Below are 23,587 nucleotides of genomic sequence, written 5' to 3' on the forward strand. Positions count from 1 at the left end.
ATTTAGGAGAAAAGGCCAATTACAGGAACCAAGATGACTCAAACAAAGATTGCCCCAGTCGGACAGATAATCATTTCTAGGAATGACCCCCACATTTTAGGAACGGACAAACCACAAAATCTCACTTGTATAAAGAAACCTTCACCAATGCACTCCTGGCTACTATTGCCTCTACCCAATAGCGGACTATCTTAAAACACAAATAAATTGCTCCATCAGCACCTATTGCTCAGTTTCATCCCTCTGGTTCACGTTCTGGTAAATCTCGAAGTCTATCTAGTACCCACATTAAGAAACCACAAAGGTTTAAAGTTTATTTGCTTTTGGTGCCATTTTCTATAAACTACAGAAGCATCCATTTAGTATCATCTACCACATGTTTCTGTACAATACCTGGTCAATGTGATGCAGAAAACCTTATTAAAACAGTATCCGGTAATGAACTGCTTCATATTTTATCCTAAGTTGTATTTTAAGTGATGCGAATGATATAATTTTCCAACCAAAAAAACATGCTACACAAACGGATGCAAATCATACATTGAAACATGCCTGTGACATGCAGTACAACATTGCTAGAACAGTTAAACCAAAGCCCTGGGTTTTCAAATTGTAAGTCAAACACCCCCTGCGTTAGTTCAGTTCAGAACAGGCTGCCATTTAAACTCTGCACTCCAGAGGTCTAGCAGGGCCGGTGTCTCATGTCAGCATTGAAAGATTCCTACCCGCAACGGCACTGTGTGCAGGACACTATGTTAAGCCTTCCTTCTCTGAAGGATTTGTGTTGGTACTAGGAAGTTGTGAGCTACAGTGATCTGTATAGTTTAGAAGAGCTGTATCCGTTCAGATCCAGAGAACCACCCCGCTGGACAAAAACTAACTGTTCGGTCTTTGTGCCAAGGTTTGAAGTTAACTGATCTCTGCCAGAAGATGTGGTCTGGTCCCTGAGAAGGCATATGGCCTGGTACCTGAGAGGGCATGTGGCTGGCCCCCAAGAGGATATGTGGTCTGGTACTAAAAGTTGTCAGGTACTGAATCGTGTGACTATAGTTTTACTCAAGACTTACTGGTTTGAACAACTGATCTACAATACACTACAATAACGTTATTTGCAGGTATTGTGATAAAAACTTGGAAAGTCATTGGTACACACAGAAGGCAGAAAATAACCAGGAAAAGCCAATACCTGGGAGCTGGAGTTAGAGGTTGGCGGATGGGTTACTTTGTCACAACAAACATGAAGAATTTCACGTTCACATGATTACCAGTGCCGTAGGGTATAATGGTGTTATGTTACGGTGCACTATCCATCACGTTCGTGATTGAGTAACCAGTCAACCAAACTCTAAATCAGGCCACACGTCCTTTGAGGATGAAAAAACCAAGCTTCATTTCCATGAGTCGATAAAAACCCTGCAATAGCTCTTCATTACACACCCACTACACTGCCTCAGGGTACATCTGTGTCCAAATTACTAGCATAAACACAGAACTTTGACAGGTGGGTTGGTCCTCTGAGAAGCTTTGCCTACAATGCTGACATCAGACACTCACCGACAAAGACATACATTGAGCATTGCTGGTTTAAAAGTTTAAAATGGCAGCTCTGTAATGCCCAAAGCAGACGCTGCATCTTTAAACCTTCAGTACTTCTGTGGCACATATCGGTTTTTGACATCGCATAAAAACAGTATGTGTCTACCTAGTCGGATCTGGATGCGTAAAACATTTGCAAGCAGCAGTCACAGAGTTGTGCACACCGAATCTGCTGCACAAATGTAGCACCCACCCATGGCTAAGTCAAAAGTACTGAAAGGGTTAAGAAAATTCCATGGCCAGGGGACAATTCCACGGCCAAGGAACTGTGAAAAGCCCAGGGCTCCTGGAATTCTGCAGCTAACAGTGGGTACAGGATTGCAGCCGGCTGCAAGAAGGCAGTGCTGCAGAACTTGGATCTCTGCCGCAGAATTCTCTTACCCTTGCTGCAGAAAGTGGCCCTGTAGTGCCGCAGAACTCCAGGGACCCTGAGCATAACTGTGTGTGGTCAGAAACTGGAGAGCCTGAAGACTGAAGAGCAAGTGTTAAAATGTTAACATGGCAAGCAAAATAGATTTTAAGAAAAACTGTTCCTTGATGATAGAAGTAAATACAATTTAGTGGGTTCTGAGTTTGCTATCCATACACGGTTCTATGATAAATTGCAGAAACACTGTCCTATTCCTTACATTATTGGAGGTCTACACTTTATTTTTACATATTCCCAAATAATCCAATTTAGTGTTCGTGCTACAGCCTGTTCATCACTATAAGAGTACATTAAGAAGAACCCCGTTACTTCACGCTTTTTAAAATGGAAGCTGGCAGGTGCCTGAAAGATGTATCGTAAGAGGGCATGGGGCATCATAATTTGATGAAGAAAATCTACTACAGATAAACTACACAGTTTAATGACATTTAGGAGGATGAATGCATGCAACGAGCACCCACACCATGCTAATCGGTGAGACTCTGCCAAATTAAAGTTCTAATTTCAAGAAACAAAAACCAAAGCAATCAGGCTAAAACACTCATATGCATTTATTTTCTCAACACTAAAGCATGGAATGTACATTTTGGGTTTCGACTTTCGAGAAAAACATGCTAAAAAACATTTAGGTGTAATTCAGCAGTTTTTACGTTACACAAGGAATTCATGGCGTGCACTGTTAAAATGAATTTCTGGCTAAATACCCATGTGCAGGTAACCAATTAAACCACAAAATGCAAACTCAAAACCGGATCTCCACCGCTGATAAACCAGTGGTTCATTACAGTGCAAAATGAGAAGTGAAGCCGCCAGTGAAAGTACACCCGCCAACCTGAAACCGGGTCATTTTACGTAGACTTTGGTCACCTCCCATTTTTAGGACTGGACCTACAGACAGCTTTGGTAGTCTGATTTCCAGGATGTATTGCCCACGGTACTACGTACAGAGTACGTTTTGGATCAGTCCCTTGCTCACAACTGGATTTCGTTTTGTCCAACTCTGTTTCGGATTCTCATTCAATGTATTTGACACTTCGCTTCTTTACATCAATTCTCTTTGGAAGTCTTGCATCCTTCCACTTCTGGCATGAGGGGGCCACTGTGTTTAGTTATATTTATGGACTTTTAGGACTTCATCACCTCCCCCACCATAAATCCTTCCCAACCAGCTTGTCCACTGCACCTCTGTCCCTCCTCATGCTTAATTTTGTATTCATTTTGATTAGGCTGCTTATGCAAGGAGCCTGACACTACACAGTACTGCAGGCTGCTAGCTTCCATGTCGAAGGCTCCACATTCCTACCAATCCCCCCACTTTTAAGGTCTCGACTATTCGATCCAGTTAGGGATTTAATAGGCGAGATTATATAGTAAGCAGTCCGAAAAGTCTACCAAGCCTGTGTATCACGTACAATTCATGTGAGGCAGGCGCGTGCACATCAAACACCATCGGCTTCGGCATCAGACGTCAAAGGAAGCCGCTCGCACACCACCATTTGTGTGAGCCTAGACATCAGCCTTCAAAGGAATCCGCTCCCAAGCCGCTCCTCCGCCCCCTGCCTCAGACTTCAAAGGAATGCGCTCCCGCCCTCCCCTCACCCTCACTCACCCTCACACCCCCTCGTCCTCACCCTCACACCCCTCATTCACACCCCCTCATCCTCACCCTCAGACCCCCTCATCCTCACACCCCCTCACCCATCCTCACACCCCCTCACCCTCCCTCACATCCCCTCACCCTCCCTCACATCCCCTCATCCTCTCCCTCACATCCCCTCACCCGCCCTCACATCCCCTCATCCTCTCCCTCACATCCCCTCACCCGCCCTCACATCCCCTCACCCGCCCTCACATCCCCTCACCCGCCCTCACATCCCCTCACCCTCCCTCCCTCACATCCCCTCACCCTCCCTCCCTCACATCCCTTACATCCCCTCACCCTCCCTTACATCCCCTCACCCTCCCTCACATCCCCTCACCCTCCCTCACATCCCCTCACCCTCCCTCACCCTCCCTCACATCCCCTCACCCTCCCTCACATCCCCTCACCCTCCCTTACATCCCCTCACATCCCATCACCCTCCCTCACATCCCATCACCCTCCCTCACACACACCCTCCCCTCCACACACCCACACCCTCACACCCCCTCGTCCTCACCCTCACACCCCCCGTCCTCACCCTCACACCCCCTCGTCCTCACCCTCACACCCCTCACACCCACACCCCCTCACCCTCACATCCTCACCCTCCCTCACATCCCCTCACCCTCCCTCACATCCCCTCATCCTCTCCCTCACATCCCCTCATCCTCTCCCTCACATCCCCTCATCCTCTCCCTCACATCCCCTCATCCTCTCCCTCACATCCCCTCACCCTCCCTCACATCCCCTCACCCTCCCTTCACCTTCCCTCACCCTCCCTTCACCTTCCCTCACATCCCTTCACCCTCCCTCACATCCCTTCACCCTCCCTCACATCCCTTCACCCTCCCTCACATCCCCTCACTCACATCCCCTCACCCTCCCTCACATCCCCTCACCCTCCCTCACATCCCCTCACCCTCCCTCACATCCCCTCACCCTCCCTCACATCCCCTCACCCTCCCTCACATCCCCTCACCCTCCCTCACATCACCCCATCCCCTCCCTCACATCCCCTCACCCTCCCTCACATCCCCTCACATCCCCTCACCCACCCTCACATCCCCTCACCCACCCTCACATCCCCTCACCCACCCTCACCCTCCCTCACATCCCATCACCCTCCCTCACATCCCATCACCCTCCCTCACATCCCATCACCCTCCCTCACATCCCATCACCCTCCCTCACATCCCATCACCCTCCCTCACATCCCATCACCCTCCCCTCCACACACCCACACCCTCACACCCCTTCGTCCTCACCCTCACACTCCCTCGTCCTCACCCTCACACCCCCTCGTCCTCACCCTCACACCCCTCACACCCCCACTTCCTCACCCTCCCTCACATCCCCTCACCCTCCCTCACATCCCCTCATCCTCTCCCTCACATCCCCTCATCCTCTCCCTCACATCCCCTCATCCTCTCCCTCACATCCCCTCATCCTCTCCCTCACATCCCCTCATCCTCTCCCTCACATCCCCTCACCCTCCCTCACATCCCCTCACCCTCCCTTCACCCTCCCTCACATCCCTTCACCCTCCCTCACATCCCTTCACCCTCCCTCACATCCCTTCACCCTCCCTCACATCCCCTCACTCCCTCACATCCCCTCACCCTCCCTCACATCCCCTCACCCTCCCTCACATCCCCTCACCCTCCCTCACATCCCCTCACCCTCCCTCACATCCCCTCATCCTCTCCCTCACATCCCCTCATCCCCTCCCTCACATCCCCTCATCCCCTCCCTCACATCCCCTCATCCCCTCCCTCACATCCCCTCATCCCCTCCCTCACATCCCCTCACCCTCCCTCACATCCCCTCACCCACCCTCACATCCCCTCACCCACCCTCACATCCCCTCACCCACCCTCACATCCCCTCACCCACCCTCACCCTCCCTCACATCCCATCACCCTCCCTCACATCCCATCACCCTCCCTCACATCCCATCACCCTCCCTCACATCCCATCACCCTCACCCCCCTCACACACACCCTCCCCCTCACACACCCTCCCCCTCACACACCCTCCCCCTCACACACCCTCCCCCTCACCCACCCCTCACCCTCACCAACCCCTCACCCTCACACCCCCCCTCACCCTCACACCCCCCTCACCCTCCCCCCCTCACCCTCACACTTACCTTCACACACACCCTCACCCTCACTCACACCCCCACACCCATTCGCCATCACACCCCCTCACCCTCACACCCCCTCACCCTCCCTCACCCCCTCACACCCCTCACCCTCCCACCCCAACCCTCCCTCCCTCCCACCCCTCACCCTCCCTCAACCTCACCCACCCTCACACCCCCACACCCCCTCAACCCCACACCCCCTCAACCCCACAAACCCTCACACACCCTCACCAGCATAGTATAACAAAACATAGCATAACAAAACACAGCATAGCATAACAAAAAAAAAGCATAGGATAGCAAAACAAAGCATAGGATAGCAAAACAAAGCATAGGATAGCAAAACAAAGCATAGGATAGCAAAACAAAGCATAGGATAGCAAAACAAAGCATAGGATAGCAAAACAAAGCATAGGATAGCAAAACAAAGCATAGGATAGCATAATAAAAAACAACAAAGCATAGCATAATAAAACACAACAAAGCATAGCTTAACAAAACAAACATAGCTTAACATAACAAAGCAGAACATAAAGCCTAGCAGAACAAAGCCTAGCAGAACAAAGCCTAGCAGAACAAAGCCTAGCAGAACAAAGCCTAGCAGAACAAAGCCTAGCAGAACAAAGCCTAGCAGAACAAAGCCTAGCAGAACAAAGCCTAGCAGAACAAAGCCTAGCAGAACAAAGCCTAGCAGAACAAAGCCTAGCAGAACAAAGCCTAGCAGAACAAAGCCTAGCAGAACAAAGCCTAGCAGAACAAAGCCTAGCAGAACAAAGCCTAGCATAACAAAACATAGCATAACAAAACATAGCATAGGATAGCAAAACAAAACATAGCAAAACATAGCATAACAAAAACAAAAAATTGCATAACAAAACAAACATAGCAAAACAAAGCATAGCAAAACATAGCAAAACAAAGCATAGCAAAACAAAGCATAGCAAAAGAAAGCATAGCAAAACAAAGCATAGCAAAACAAAGCATAGCAAAACAAAACAGCATAACAAAACAAAACAAAACACAGCATAACAAAACAAAACATAGCATAACAAAACACAACATAGCATAACAAAACACAACATAGCATAACAAAACAAAGCATAGCATAACAAAACAAAGCATAGCATAACAAAACAAAGCATAGCATAACAAAACAAAGCATAGCATAACAAAACAAAGCATAGCATAACAAAACAAAGCATAGCATAACAAAACAAAGCATAGCATAACAAAACAAAGCATAGCATAACAAAACAAAGCATAGCATAACAAAACAAAGCATAGCATAACAAAACAAAGCATAGCATAACAAAACAAAGCATAGCATAACAAAACAAAGCATAACAAAACAAAGCATAGCATAACAAAACAAAGCATAGGATAACAAAACATAGCTGAACAAAACACAACAAACCATAGCATAACAAAACATAGAAAAGCATAGAAAAACAGCATTCCAAACACATCAAAACATAGCATAACATAGCAAAACAAACCATAGCATAATAAAACACAACAAAGCATAGCATATTGAAACACAACAAAGCATAGCATAATAAAACACAACAAAACATAGAATAGCATAACAAAACATAGCATAACAAAGCATAGCAAAACAAAGCATAGCAAAACAAAGCATAGCAAAACAAAGCATAGCAAAACAAAGCATAGCAAAACAAAGCATAGCAAAACAAAGCATAGCAAAACAAAGCATAGCAAAACAAAGCATAGCAAAACAAAACACAGCATAGTATAGCATAACAATTCAAAGCATAGGATAGCAAAACATAGCATAACAAAACAAAACATAGGATAGCGTACAGCATCACTCCGTACCACCACAGCATCACTCAGGGGCACCACAACATCACTATGCGCTACCACAGCATCACTGAATGCCACAGCATCACTCGTTCGGCATCACAACTATCAGCGCTACCACAGCATCAATCTGTGCAACCATTCAACAACACCTGGTTAAAATATGTTCTCTCAATGTTTTAAGCGTGATTACAAATTTAACAAAAAGATGTTAATATTTCACTTCTGTACTTGGATTTTCGTCACCATAAAATACACTGAACATAATCTTCACAAAAGTTATTTACAAAACTTTAAGCTATTGCCATTATAAGTTACAATAACTTTTATTTAAGTATTAATTATTGAAAAAATATTAAAAGCCATGGTTATTTGTAATATCAATACATGTAAGTCACGTAAATACAACACATATAGCATTACAAATGCTATAGGTGTCACATTTGCGAAAGTTATAACTATTGGCATTGTAAATGACAAAGCTATTAATTTCTCTATTTTAAAAAACAAAACCGATAAATAATGTGTCATTTACAATACCAAAAGCTCAAACGTTCCTAATGCGAGACCTATTCCATTGCAAATACTTGTTGCATGATGCGGTCAGGATGCTTGCTTTGGGGCACCCACTTCACATGCCTTTATGTTCCTTCATACAGTACCTGTTTCACGTTTGTTCCCAATTACCTTTCTGAAAGTCTGCAGCTGCACACTACTATTGGGCCACATGCTTAATCCGAAATGCGCTGGTCAGACATTTTTTTAAAACCATACTGTTCCCAGGTGGCTACCCGGCATCTTGTATATGTAAATTAAAAATAAAGTATAAAGATGGCTGCTGCAAATACCTGCACAAGGTTGCAATCTTTGAATGATTTTTTTTCTGTTTATGAAAAAATATTACAATATGGTGCCGCACCCACATTTTGCAAACAAGTGCCAGGTTGAGGAAATGATTAAAACGGCAAAAACCTAAATGTTTCACAGGGGAGAGCTGTTGACTGTACCAATGCTGGTTTAAAAAGTCCATTTAGTGCAATCTTTATTTTCATTCAAAGGTGCCAGGGGCATTCACAATTATGGACACCCTGATTCTCATTCTCAACCTCACTTTGGAAGCTCTTCAATGTCCCTCGTTCAAAGTTAAAAGTCCTTTCAATTCCAATTATGTGGACTAGGAACATAGTTTAAATGAAGCTCTCCCTGCTTAAAAATGTGTACAAGCGACCATTATACAAAGCGCTTGGGATACGAGTTCTGGTTTGCACAGCAAAGGCACGAGTTCTAATTTGCTCCTTTAACTTAAAGTGGCCAATTCCAGTTTTTTTCTTCGGTATTATTAACTTTTTTTTTTTTTTTTTGTGTAAGACATTTATTGCACATGGTCATAGAAATAATACATTCGGTAGTGCCTACAACCTGAGAAGGCCGGCCGTCCACGCTACGCACAAGCAAATCAGAAATACATCTTTACACAGCCCATCAGCCGACAACCTGAGGTCCGGCGGCGCGTTGGTATTGGCAGTGTAGGGTTGTTGTTCGACAATGCATCAAAATGGTGTAAATGCCTGATCAGTCTCACATTTTCAGTTTTTTCCCAGTCAAAACAACTCCCCCCAGAACCTTAGTGGGAGGACCTAGTAACAAAAAACAAATAACTCCCCCGAAACTCAAAGCACTGCGTCACAACATTCTCCCCCCCTCATTGCCCCGTTACGTTATGCACAGAGTAGCCAAATGGTCTTTGGTGATCAAGCGTTCAGCATGTTTCGTCATCAGACGCCATTGACAGCAGGTATTGTCTGAAAGGTTCCCAAAAGTCTCTGGGGCGGGACCCCATGGGTAGCTCTTCCTCATATGTGGTTAGAGTATCTCTACAATAGGTTAAGTCTTCTAGCCAGTTTTTAACCTTAGGTTTCCGCTTACTGTTCCAGTGTAAAGATATTCTCCTCTTCGCCATCAATAGTGCAATCACACACAGTTTACGACGTCTCGCCCTCAAGTGCGGTACCAATCCCAGAAGACAGACTTTAGCAGTGCAAGGCAATGTGGCCCCCAGCATAGTGTTGAGTATTTGTATTACCTGGACCCAGTACTGTGCCACCGCTTCGCAGCACCACGCCAAGTGTATGAAATCTGCATGTTCCTGCCCGCACCTGGTGCAATTGGAGTTATCCCATAAACCATACCTATTCAGCCTTTCTGGCGTGTGATACATGTGGTGCAAATATTTATAGTGAATCAGTCTCAGATTCCCGTTTGGCGTTAACATCCCGGTGATCATGCAGGAGGTCTCCCATTCCTCCTCCGTGAGTACATCCCCCAGTGCCATATCCCACTTCTCTCTGGCTTTTGAGGTGTTTCCCCCATTGCTAGATTGCGCGCTGCGGTACAATCGCGACACCAAATGTGATGCTGAGGGGGTGGTGAGTACGAGCGTCAGAGGTGCAAGTGCCTGTGGTTCCTCCGGGAAAGTATCAAAATGCTCTTTCACCGCCCTCTGCAATCGGTAATAAGTGAAGCCGAATAACAGCGTTGGGTTCTTGATGTAGGTCAATTGGTCTAATGTTATGAACTGCCCGTCCCTATATAAATCCCCTAGGGTATCTATGCCCGCTCGTTTAAGGAGATCCATCCCCACCTGTTCCTGTGTGACAGACATTGCCGGATGGTGAGCTAAAGGGAGTCGTGGTGCATAGAGAGGAGTACAATGCGCCATCCTGCTCAGTGTTCTCCATGCGTCTATCGTGGCGTTCACTGGGTTAATGTCATGATCGTGCAACCTGGGACGTTTGTGCGGTAATATATTTGTCAGCGGGATGGGATCAGCGTCTCCCTGCTCTACAGCAACATGTGTTAGGAACGGGATCTCATGAAACCAATAATGTGCGAATTATGCCTGCGCGCACTGATAATATAGGTAAATGTCTGGCACCTTGAAACCCCCTTCAGCGTATGGCAGTGTCAGGGTTTGCAGGTCCAATCTTGCCTGTTTTCCCGCCCAGATTAGGGAAAGTATGAGGGATTTGATGTTGCGAAACACCTCTGCCGGGGGTTTGATAGGAATGTTATTGAAGAGATACAGGAATTTTGGCAATAACACCATTTTTATTATGGCGAGCCTATCTGCTAGTGAGAGCGGTAGCCCAATCCATCTCTTAACTTTGTCTTCCAGAGCGGAGACGGTTCTCCCGTAGTTGGTGCGGATGACCAGTTCCGGGTCTCTGTGGAACCAGATGCCTAGGTATTTCGTCGGCTCCTCCTGCCATTCCAGGGGATAATCTAGTGCTGAGGGTTGGGTGCTGTCTGTCAGTGGGAGTATGAGGGATTTACTCCAATTTATACGGAGACCCGAATAGTGGCCGAATTTAATGTATTCCCTCAACAGTGGGTTGAGATTCGTCTCCGGGTTTTTTACATAGAGGACCATGTCGTCGGCGTACAGGGCTATGTGTATAGGCCGCGTTGGTAACTGGATCGCCGAGTAGTGGTGGTGCTGTCGTATTTTGCAAGCTAGGGGCTCTAGTATAAGGGCGAACAGCATTGGCGAGAGAGGGCACCCCTGTCTAGTGCCTCGCCTGATGTCTATCGGGGGGAATAGATGTTTGTTCACCCGTATGCGGGCAGACAGGCCTGAGTACAGCATTGTGATCCATCCGATGAATAATGGGGGGAAGCCCATCCGGATTAGGACCGCATGTAAGAACGACCAGTCAATCGTATCGAATGCCTTGGCCGCATCTAGTAGAACAGCTACCGCTTTAATATCTGGGGCCAAGTAGTGTGCCAGTGCGAACAGGGTGCGAGTGTTGTGTGTGGTCGACCGATCTGGAATGAAACCTGCCTGATCGGGTCGTATTAAAAGCGGCATAAGCGGCTTTAGCCGGTCCGCTAGCAAACTAGCCAAGATCTTGGTATCTACGTTGATTAATGAGAGGGGGCGGTACGAGTCACATTGTTCCTCGTCTTTGCCTGGTTTGAGAAGGGCGATGATCAGCGCCTCTCTCATGGATGGTTGGAGTGTTTGGGCTTCGTGTGCTGTCTCATATAGATTCACCAGATGCGGGGCTAGCGTGTCAGCGTATGCTTTATAAAATTCTATGACAAAGCCATCCGGGCCCGGTGCTTTGCCATTAGGGAGTCTTTTGATTGTGTCTACGACCTCTTGTGCTGTGATAGGTCTTCCTAAGTATTCCCTGTGGCCGTCTGGCAGCCAGGCGATCTCCACGTCAGCCATGTATTCCAATATCTCCTCCCTCGGTATTTGATCCCTGGCCTCGTACAAGGTTCCATAGGTTTCCCTGAATTCGCCCATAATGGTCGGGATATCGTGAGCACGCGTGCCGTTTCTGGTGCGTATAGTCGCAATGTGTTGCGGTGCCCTACCTGAACAGATCTTTTCTGCTAGTGCTCTGCCTGGTCTGCCCCCTTCCCCATATCTCCTGGCCGTGGTCCTCTTAAAAATGTACTTAAGTTCATCATCAGCAAATGTGTTATATTCCTGCAGTAGTACCTGTATGTTGCTCAGCAGTGTCGTGTCCCCAGTGTTAGTGTATCGCTGTTCCAGTTCTTGAATCAACTCCTCCCTTCTTTTAAGCTGATGTCGGATATCTTTTAGAATACCCGCTGATGTGGAAATACAGACGCCCCGTATCGTAGCCTTAAATGCTTCCCACAGGAGGCACGGGTCCCCCGTGGTGGGGGCATTGAGCTCAAAGTAATCGGTGATTGCTTTCCGGACTGTGTCAACATATAGTGGATCCCGCAGGGCCTGCGCGTTGAATCGCCAGGTGTAGGGCGGTGGGACATAGCGAGGGATTCGCAACCTTAAAAGTACCGGACTGTGGTCCGACAGTGTTCTTGGGAGATGTGTTATATGCGCCACCCATGTGAGGACGTCCTGCGTGGCTAGCCAGTAGTCTAATCTTGACCAGCTCCTATTCGCCGCATTAACGTGTGTGGCCACCTGTTCCCCAGGGTGCAGTGTCCGCCACAGGTCACGCATGTTCATGTCAGGCATTGCGTCTAGCAGCACGTCCCTCGCCTTGGTATGTTGTTCAAGTGTGTGTGATGCTCTGTCGAGCCCATCGCTTAGTGTGACGTTGAAGTCCCCTCCCCAGATCACATTATCTGCCTGTACATCTGCTACCGTATGCCATAGTCTTTCGAAAAACCCTGCATCATCCACATTTGGGCCGTAAACATTCACCAGAGCTAGTTTCTGCTGCCTCACCTCGCCCACCACAATGACATAACGCCCCCCTGCATCAGTGTGCGTGCCCCTAATTTTGAAATGTGTCCCTTTCTTGATCAGAATACTGACGCCTCGGGAGTACGTCGAGTAGTATGAACCAGTGGTGGATTCTGCCCATTTGTTCCCCAGTCGGGATGTGGTAGAGGGTGCCATGTGCGTTTCCTGTAGGAACGCCACGTCCACCTTATGTCTATCAAGATATGCAAACAGTTGCCGCTTCTTTTTTGGGTTCCCCAACCCCCTGACATTCCACGTGAGAAAGTTGAGTGTGTCAAGGCATGTCATTAACACTTGGGTTGGTGTAGCCGTGCTTCGTGTGTGAGGTGTGGCCACCTGTGAAATAGCGCAACTTTGACAGTAATAGTACAGCAACAAAAGAGGTCGCAATGTTTCTCAGACACAGTGCTAACATATGAACCCTATTCAGTGTCCCCTCCCCCCCACCACCCACTTCAGCGCCCAAACTGTGCCAAAGCCATTCCCCCCCAAACTTCAGAACTGTATTCAAACTTGGTGTGGGGTACACCCTCTGGGGGGTGTCCCCCGAAGCACACAACTCCATCCACATGGTGGACGTGGACGGGCGCGATGTTGCATAATAACCTCAAAATCTCCCTTCCCCTGCCTCTCCCCCTTCCATAACCCCCGTTAGCAATCTCGCCAATCGTGCACCCCTGCCTCCCCCGGTTGTACCAGTACATGGATATGCAGTTCTGCCCACCCTCAAAGTCAGAGTCGCAGGTTATCACAACGCTAGTGCATTCAGTACAGTCTGCCAGCTGCATGTCTATAGGCAGGTGGCCCACTGATTTCCGGTGCGGGCACCACAACAACACTCCCCAAGTGTACTCACTGCGAAACTGCCATATATAGTCTCCCGTTAGGGTGTGTTAGCAGCTGCGAGCTCACCAACTCGGCGTGTAACTTACAGTCTCGCTCCCAACGTAGCGTCCGCCGTCTGCCGCCTACTTCAACGAAGCAACCCAACGATAACAACAGGACAGCCATCTCGCATTCAGTCATTGTCGCTCATTCTGCCCGCACTTTCTCGATCTTTCCTACGTTTGATGAGGTTCTTGACGTAGTCCTGCGCAGCTTGTACCGTCGTGAGGATCACCGGCCTGCCATCTGTTAGGATTTTAAGTTTTGCCGGGTACAGCATCGCGTATCCAATCTCCAGTTCCCGAAGCTTCTTCTTCACTGGAGCGAACTCCTTTCTGGCCTGCTGCACCGCCATGGTGTGGTCTGGATAGAACTCCAGTGAATTGCCCTGGTGCGTAATGGCGCCCTTTTCCCTCGCTAGGCGGAGTATAGTGTCCCTGTCTCTGTAGTTGAGCACCCGGGCAATGATTATTCGAGGTGGGGCCCCTGGCTTCGGGGTGGGGGCCAGAGATCGATGCACTCGTTCAATCAGGAAGACGTCAGAAAAGCTTCCAGCCCCAAATACGTCTTTTAGCATGTTTTCAACGTACGTCTCCATCCTGCCAGTGTTGGTGGATTCCGGCAGGCCCGAGATGCGTACGTTGTTGCGGCGGGACCTCGCTTCCTGGTCCTCCACCTTCGCTGTCAAGGTTGCCAGGGTTTTCTCCATGGCGCTGTGGGCTTTCGTGAGGTTTCTGGAGTGGTCCTCTACCGAGGAGATCCTCTGTTCCGCTTCCACTAACCTCCCCTCGTGGTTTTCTAGCTTTGTTGCCAGGGAGTCCACTCGTGCCACGACGCTGTCCATCTTGCTGTCCATATCCTGCAAACTCTGCTGGATAGCCCGCAGCACCGAGTCCATGCCGGTGCCATCCCCCAGAGATTGATCGCCGTCCGCTTCCTGAGCCGCTCCTGTCTTCGTCGTTTGCTTCCTTGCCTCGAAGGGCAGCTTTGACTGCTGCTTGTCAGGCTTCCCCATATTTCCCGTTGATATAGTAGGAGCAGTAAGTGGCGGGCTCGGCGAGGATAGCGGCTTGGTCTTCGCCCTCGTGCGCCGAGATTGTGCACCAGAAGCCCACTGTGTGGGGGATCTATTCATCAGACGTGATTCTCAGCCACGCATCCATGCACCACGGCACCTCGCTCATTGCAGGCGGGATCCGTGTTAGGGCAGTCGTTGTGGGGTTGCACTGCTATCTGGGTAGCTCCCTGCCCGTTCGAGACTGCCTCGCGGCTGTCGGCGGGTCCGTTTCGCGCCTTCAGGCGTAGCGTTCAGTAGCGCCAATGAGCCCTTCTACTCCTCCCATCCGCCGGCATGCCTTACCGCCTGTGCCGCTGTCCCAGCCGCTCGCTGTTGCGTCTTGATACCCGGTCACAGCCCGGGGCACTGCAGCAGGGAACCGGCAGTGTCTGATGCCAGGTCGCCGATCGTGCGTTCCACCGCCGCCGCCATGATGGCCGTCCTGGAACGCACAGAGTCCGTTGCAAGTTCCACATGCAGCGCAGGTATGGGACACGCGAATTCCGTACGCCGGCAGTCCTAGCCTCTAGCGTATCTGGTCAGGGTCAGCCACAGGAGTGCCCCGAGTCGGCATCGGTCGATTCCTAGCGGCGGGCGCCGCTACCGCTGTCCGCCATGTTGTCCAGCCACACTGTGTCGCGCAGATAGTGGCCGATCCCTCCGGCGCTCCTTTGTCCTATGTGCTGGAATTTTCACAGCGCTGCGACTGGACCGTCAGGAGTCCATTCCACCAACTTGCGTGGAAATTGGGGCAGGTTGGGGGCCAGGGGGTCCAATTAAGCGCGCCCGTCCGGCGGAGCAGACTCAGCAGCCAGCCATCCCGCAGTGCGCCCTCTAGCGCCCCCCTTCGGTATTATTAACTTCACTGAGTGTTTTATTGTACTTTTGAGGCTTTTTTTAACCATATGCCTACGTCTGAGCAGAAGAATCCATCTTTTTACCATCAACAAGGTTTTCTACAGCTGCTTAGGTATGCTTTTGCTCACTAGCAGTCAGTTTTTCCAGTTTCCACAACACTGGATTCGGTCATCATTAGCCAGGCACCATGGGCCGTCCGGCTTTTGTGCTTTGGTATAGAATGCTAACAAATAACAAAATCTGCTGTACAAAATGGGTCTTGCCGAAACAAAGGACCGTCTGTAACCTGTGACTTTTTATTCAACTTTAGTTTTTTCTGTGAAAGTGGCCAGACCGTGACCGCTCTGTACTTCCCTGAACGGAAGAGGCCGCGATGGCTTGCTCTCAAAACCCACGCTTTGATTTATCTTCTGGTCGGTCAGTCAATAAACAGCAGTAAATAGTCACATGAAATATAACCAGCCAAGGGTGGCACATAAGTATATTGAAATTAAAATACAGAAAGAAATACTTAAATGATTGCAGAAGGTTTCAGATACTGTAGTAACCACCTGTCTATGGAAACTTTCCATTGGTACAGACACACCCAATAACGAAAATTGCTCAGTACAAGGACACTTTAGCGGTCTAACTGAGTCACTACATCAGGACATGCCAACACAATTGTGTGTTAAAGCACTCAGGCAAACATCCACAATATTAAGCAATGCAGACCACATTCCTGTCAAACAGCCTCTAGGCGCTGTGTCAGAATCATGCCAATACTGTGAAAGGTGTGGTACGTGGTATTAAAATACTGCTGAATATGAAGGAAGATTTTTTAGGAAATTATGAAAGATTTTGTTGAAGAAAATCTAAGGCTCCTGGAGCTATATATTTAAAAAAAAGAGCGGTGCAGGCTGAGAAAGGTCCATCCTTAATTAAAGCCCGCTCAAGTCTAGGAACTTTTCTAAGCACTGCATCATTCGATCTAAATGCATGACCAACACCACAGGTAGGATATTCACTAATCCGAAATTTTCATTGGAGACCCAAAAAGGTTTGGTGGATTATTGAGTCTTAAACCGAAAATGCCTCTCAAGAGTAAGTCAGTGGCGTGCGTGTTTGTGTGAATGAGCACTTGCAATGCAATCGGTCTTCCCTTTGGGACCTTATAGGTTTTTAGCTACGCAGCATATTATCCTGGGAGCTAAGGGGCAAATGCATCAAAGTAAGGAATTGGGATTCCTTAATAGCGATTTTTAAGAAATCGTTATTAAGGAGTCGCATTTCCTTATGCATGTGGAAATCGCTAAATAAATTGCGATTCCTACACATTCCGTATTAGCGAATTGCAAATCGCTATTAGGGAATGCCTTTCCATTCATTTCTATGGACCAAGAGGCCCATAGTAATAAATGGGAAACCAATCGCAATTTGCGATTACCAAATAGGTAATCGCAAATTGTGCATGCAATTTCAAGGGTGCTAGGGGGGGGGGGGGCAAAAGGCCACCCTGATGCACCCCTAAAATTGCCATGTGTGCACATGTGGCGCACACAAATGCCCAAGGGCATGTGAGTGCGCCACATGGCACTTAGAAAAATGCAACTTTGTGCATTTTTCTAAGGAATTCCAATTTACCATCAACTTGAAGTTGATGGTAATTTGTGATTCCTTAATGCAAAATTGTATTCTCAGAATGCTTCTTACATTGCATTTAGGGAATCGCAAATTGTGATTCTCTACATGCATTCGCAAAATAGGTAATCGCAATTTTTGCGATTACCTGTTTTGCTAATGGTTTTGGGCTTGATGCATCCCAAAAGCTAATTACTGGTCTCACAGGGGCCACATCTGCGAATCGGCCCCTTTGTGACCGATAATTAGCTTGATGCATGTGCCCCTAAGAAACGTAAGAAAGACCAATTTCTTTTTGAGTCCATGATGAAACTGTTAAAAGGTCAAACTACAAGGCCCACAATGCCACGAGCACATGGTTAAAAAAAACTAAAATAGAAGAGTTTCCATGATTCAAGAAGGTGGAAACTAGATTGCCGGTAAACAGTTTGTAGTTGGAGGAGAGAACTATTGCAGCAAGTTCTCATATAACTTCTTTTCGGCTTCACTCTTACTGTTTATAAACAAAAGGCTCCATCTTTCTGTTTTTACTGTGCCACTGGATTCAAGCTATCCTGGCTGATGAGGGGTGAAACCCCGAAACTGGCCCTAGGATGCTTGTTTCTGGTCCTGGGAGGACCTGGATAGACAGTTCAGGCTGTACTGTTCTCATGAGGCACAGGGTCAAGACCGATTTGCATATGGTCGAAACTGGGGTAGCATGGTAAGCAAAAGAATGATGGATTTAACCCAGATCTTTTGACTGAGGGTGAATGTTTTAATTTGCTCAGCATTACGTCCATCAATTGTGTATCTTTTGCATTCATATGAAGGAGCAAAAGACCAACGACTGACACTTTGAAGCTGAAAGGTAATGGTGTAGCCATATATTACAAGAAATAAAATGTGGTCAGCTATGCTTTAAGAGATTACTGTAAGCCACCTCAGAGTTCCTTATAAAGGAAAGAGGCCTTCAGCCTTGTTCTTCTATTCAGCCACAGACCTCCTTGGAGGCTCTAATATCCATGTAATGTGCAGTACGCAATACTTTACTACACAAATCATGGGTCCACTTAATAAATGTCATCCTGATTTAATAGGGCAAATACATGTAAAACAAAACAAGAAAAAACAGAATCCTACGGCCTGCATAGGAACAGGCAGAAAGAGGACAGGCAAGTCGATAGCTATTCCCAATGAGCGCACCTCATTTTGTTGCATGAAAAGAAAATTAGTTTTGGAATATTCAAAATGCTAGATGCTTACTGCCTGCCATAATGAATGCACAGATTGTCTTACATATCCGGTTGCTTCTCAAACGGTATGTGACATGCCTACTCATCAGTGATGTCACTGACCATGTCATGAGTGATGTAATATGGGAGGTCATAAGGAGTGATTTGCGGGGGCACAAGTTATAGTTAACTCAGCTAACTAGAAGGGCTGAATTTCTCTGGTTTTGTATGAGTAAAATCTGACCCCAACTATAACGTCCCTGTAACCTGTGTGTGTGTGTGTATGTATATATATATATATATATATATATATATATATATATATATATATATATATATATATATATATATATATATATATACATATATACACACACACACACACACACACCTTCCAAAGAGGAAAGGAGTGCACGACAATGACCATCGTGTTTGGAGAGCACTCATTTCCATGGAAACTCACTTCAAATACAGCACTTAGGCTGATCAATTAGAGTGAAGAGGATGTGAAAATAATATATGCAGTAAAAAGGCACCTTCTTTCATGTTCCTTAATGTATTCTGTGCACTCACAATTGGCTGTGTGTACTAAGGCACCTCTGCGTTCGAGACTGCCAACATTCACTGGGAAGGACTCTTATGTTGTTCACTTCATCTACGAAACCCAATTGTGGTGCAGCTTTTTATAATGCCCTTGGGACGATTCGAATAAAGGAGCAGAGAAATAAAGGAATGGAATAGGCTAATGCTTCTAGTATGCTCTTTCGGTTACATCTTACATTAGGTGATCCATTTTAATTCATTATCAAACATTTATTGATTTTATATTTTCTCATGGCAGGTGCAATCCACTTTAGATCACATTCTCTACGAAAAGTCAAGAAAGACCCACTGAAGATTAATGTACGGCCTGCTCTCTACATAACTTAACATCAATGTTCACATAAAATAAACTTTCACGTTGTTTTAGTCTTCAGTGTTGAGCTAACTCTCTAATGATCATCTACCCACAAACTACTGGTACGGAGGTTAATATGAGACTAGAACAAAATCTTTGCTGTGAAATTCAGATGTCCTCGAGATGGAATAGAAAGTATGCTACTCTTTTTGCTTTATAATGTTTGTCGCAAAGTGAAAGTGCAGGACGGATGCCTACCCTCCACTTTAGTTCCAAACAAACGTGGCTCAGGGATAGAAGCAAACAGTCACCAATATGTGGAATTCTGTAGGTTACCAAACCTGCTTTACGGTAGTATGAAACTGGTTTGGTTCTGAGAGCCTCATATTCCAAAACTGCTGGAACAATTGACAAGGTAGATGTATATTTACCAAGTGAAAACAATAGCTGACAAAACCAGGCTTTCATTAAGCAAACCTGGCATTTGATTTGGAATGCACACACAGAGAGCAACATTTACAGTAAATTTATTGCTAGGTGTGCTCTAAAGGGCCCATATTTCTGATCATCACAGGTAATGCTGCTTGGCATTGGTGACAGATATTCGATGTGTCAATGAAAACATTTTCAGTTACAATGATAACATTTCCATAGGTAGTTCTAGTTAGGACCTAGTTTCCACAGACTACGCTTTTGTTTTTGCTAACAACTTTGGCATCGTTTGACAAATCTTTATGAAATTTCCAAAAGTAGTATGCCAGTCACTTCAACTGCTGTCTAGGAAAGTTTGGGGAGATCTGTCAAGTGGGGACCAAGAAAAAAATGGTCTTAAAATGTGTTTTACCCATGCAATTTCCAATTGGGATTTTGAACAGGACTACAGCCGAACCAATTAATGGCATTACACCAAATTTGGCAGTAAGCTAGATCTTGTTCCAGAAAGTGTGCTTTTTGTAATTTGGTGTAAATCTGTTCAGTAGTTTTGCAGTCATTAAAGAAAAAACATTTAGGTACACCAAGAGCAATGGATCCGATCCTTCATAATGAGATCGGATTGGCTGCCAGCACTTCTAACAGGAAGTGTTGGCATCCATCTTGGCACTTGAACTCGACTGAGTCCCAAGAAAAAGAGATTAACAAATAGGTCAAGGGGATAGGGTAGGAATACCCCGACACCCTAGGACTGATGGTGGGTTCCCATAGGAATCCTGCCAAGGGGCAAAAAAACTTTTTTTTTTTTATTTCCCCACAAATTTGCAGAGGATCCGTAGGATTTTTTTGTTTTTTTTTAAAGCAAGCACGGTTACCCCGTGTTGGAAACTGGGCTGTTAGTTGTGTAGCCATCACAATCAGATCCACGGTTGTACTCAGTGTGAACAAAACACTCCATTGTAGTGCTCGACTCTCACAGAGTAGTGAAGCAGAGCAGTCTAAGGCCTACTCAAGTGCGGTGGTGTGGACAAGTAATTATAAATCAAGAGCACGAAATAATAACACGCAATGAAAGGTTGTCCAGTCAGTACTTTTTCTTAAAAGAAAAGGAAAAGTACACATTACACACACACACACACACACACACACTACTAAATCCCACGCAATAATTTACAAATATATACATTGGCAGATGGAACATACCATAGATTACATTTTATCATCGCTGGTGACCCTTGAGGGGTTACCCAAACATATCAAGTGAGTTTCAACAGACATTTTGTAATAACCACATTACTTTTGCATGACTCATTGTCATTATTATTATTATTATTTTTATGGCAGTTTATAAAGCGCAATAGTTACTCCAATACGGAGTGTCTCCGTGCTGAATTCCATTCGGGCTGAGATCATGAATGAGCACAAGTAAACAGTAACACTATAGGGGGCGAGATTTTTTCTAAACAGCCACGTTTATGTTTCTTCCTGTAAGCTGCTTCTGATTTCTCCTGTCTAAGGTACATTGGCAGAGAATTCCACCTCTTGGCTGCCAGTTACCTAAAAGAACTACCTACAAAACTGTTCCTATGAAATTTAGGCATGCAGACCAGTTCCAGCGGATCTCAGGCTGCGTGTGGGTTGGTAGGAGTGTATCATGGGGCGGAGATTTTTTGGGCCCTTGCCCTGCAGTATTCTGTGGACATAGCATAGGGCTTTGAAGGAGATACTCTCCTCAACAGGGAGCCAATGGGGAGTCTCCAAAGCACTACCTGTTGGAGAGAGTTTAGGGATGTTTAAAAGCATCCGAGCGGCTGCTTTTTGCACCCGTTGGAGCATATGAATGCTCCTCTATGGTGCCCACAGATAGAGGACATTGAAATAGTCCAGTCTGGATGTTACAAGCGCTTGTACCACTGTCTTTCTCGCATTGTCCGGGATGAGTCGTAAGATTTTTCAGCATTTTTAAAATCCCTAAAAAGGTGCCTGTGAGAGCTGAGATCTAGTCAGAGAAGGATAAAGTGGAGTCAAACCAGACTCCAAGATTTTTTACTTTCGGACTCTGAGAGGGTGGAGATTTAACAAGCTGGCCCACCACCTCGAGGACCAAATGGAGGGTTGTTTTCCTACCACTAGAATATTAGTTTTGCTGGCATTAAGCCTGAGTCAACTGTGTTTCATCCTGTTTGACATGTCCTACAGGCAGAGCATAAAATCCGCTGCCGGTTTGCCGTCGTCCTGGGCCAAAGTAAGAATCAGTTGAGTGTGATCTGCGTATGACACCGTCTGCATCCCATGTTTGTTCAACAGGTCTGCCAGAGGTCACATATACAGAGTGAAAAGGGTCGGGCTCAAGGCAGAACTTTGAGGTACCCCCTGTTTCAGTTGTTGAATAGAAGAAACAAAGGGTTGCAGAGCGGCTTGAAAGGTATGACCTTCCAAAAAGCTCACCAGCCAACCCAGGACCTGACCACCAATACCTGCATGGTGAAGTCTGTCAAGAAGTATACCATGAGAGACTGTGTCAAAGGCAGTTCTCAGGTCAAAGCTGATTAGGGCCGCCGCTTGGCCAGCCAGCAATGTTGCGCAATGAGTCTGAAGCTAGGAGTAACAATGATTCCGTGCTAAATAAGGGCCTGAAAACAGATTGTGTCTCATGGAGGACATCGTGTTCCTCTACAAACTGCATTATTTGTTGGTTGACGAATTTCTCCGCCACTTTTGCAAAGTAAGGAAGTAGTGAGATAGGTCTTAAGTTCTAAGGCAGTAAAGGGTTATTGAGATGAGGAACCAATAAAACATGTGCAATAATTCTATGATAACCTAATAAAACATTTATAAGAAATAAACTTTGCATTTGAGTATTTGTTTCATGTATTAGGCATCAAACTGTCATAGTAAAAACAGCCCCTAGAGGGCATCACCGTGAAAAAGCATTCCATTCCAACCATCCAGGCAGCCCATAGTGGGAGCAAACACATGAACTTGGCATATATACATTTTCAGGCCTTTCCTGCCTTCCTGCCTTCTTAGATGTTACCAATCAACAGCCCGTAGGAAGAGAAGCACTCCAGACTAGGGCAAAAGCTGCAGCTATGGAAAAACTTGAAACAGCATTGAAATCCAGGGATGGTGATAATTCCCCACTTCTCCAACATAGAATAAGGACTTAAGAAGTATCCTGGGGACAGAGGCTGCATTGCACTGAGTAATTTGGTGGTGGCCCCTTCGCTCAGGGTCCACCACATGCAGACATATGGGCAAAAATATGTTTCAAATGAGGCCCTGCAAGGCATTTTGGGGTGAGTCTCCGAGAAGCACTGAATATTCTAGTACAGCCCTCACTGAGCCAGGAGAGGTGTAGATTTTTTCCTTTTGTTTTTTAATGATTTAGGAGGGTGCTCAGCCCAACTTGGGCACCTCCATGTCTCTGTTCCATTAGGGGACTGTGAAGGGAGCCCACTACCTGCTGCCCCGCAACTCCGTGTGCGGCCGGGGAGCTGGCTGCTTCGTTGTACCTGCCCGCTTCTGCAGATAGTCCTATTTGGTGGCGGCCCCACTCTCCCCGGGCACAGAGACTAGGCCACCGCAGTTGGGGGGAGGGGGGGGGGGGGGGCGCACGGCGCTATCCCACCATGTTTGACCTTCGCGGTTGGAGAGTGGGTCCAGGCCCCCTACATGATAAATCCACCAGGGAAATGGGGCACCGGATGAAAGTCCAGGGAGGGGGACCCAAGCAT

The 23,587-nt window shown here is 46.7% G+C and overlaps 1 protein-coding gene across 3 annotated transcripts in view; it reads right to left on the reverse strand.

Moving 5' to 3' along the window:
• The window catches only part of TCF7 (transcription factor 7), a 323,065-nt gene that overhangs the window by 26,523 nt on the left and 272,955 nt on the right, over window positions 1-23,587 (reverse strand). For 2 of the 3 annotated variants that reach the window (XM_086931528.1, XM_086931530.1), the window contains exon 9: window positions 1,978-2,067. The exons of the other annotated variant lie outside the window; for it this stretch is intronic. In XM_086931528.1, coding sequence (XP_086787654.1) covers window positions 1,978-2,067 — 90 coding nt within the window. The remainder of the gene's footprint in view (window positions 1-1,977; window positions 2,068-23,587) is intronic. 3 annotated transcript variants of the gene reach the window in all.

Source organism: Lissotriton vulgaris, chromosome 7 (genome assembly GCF_964263255.1).
Source record: "Lissotriton vulgaris chromosome 7, aLisVul1.2, whole genome shotgun sequence".
Classification (NCBI taxonomy): domain Eukaryota; kingdom Metazoa; phylum Chordata; class Amphibia; order Caudata; family Salamandridae; genus Lissotriton; species Lissotriton vulgaris.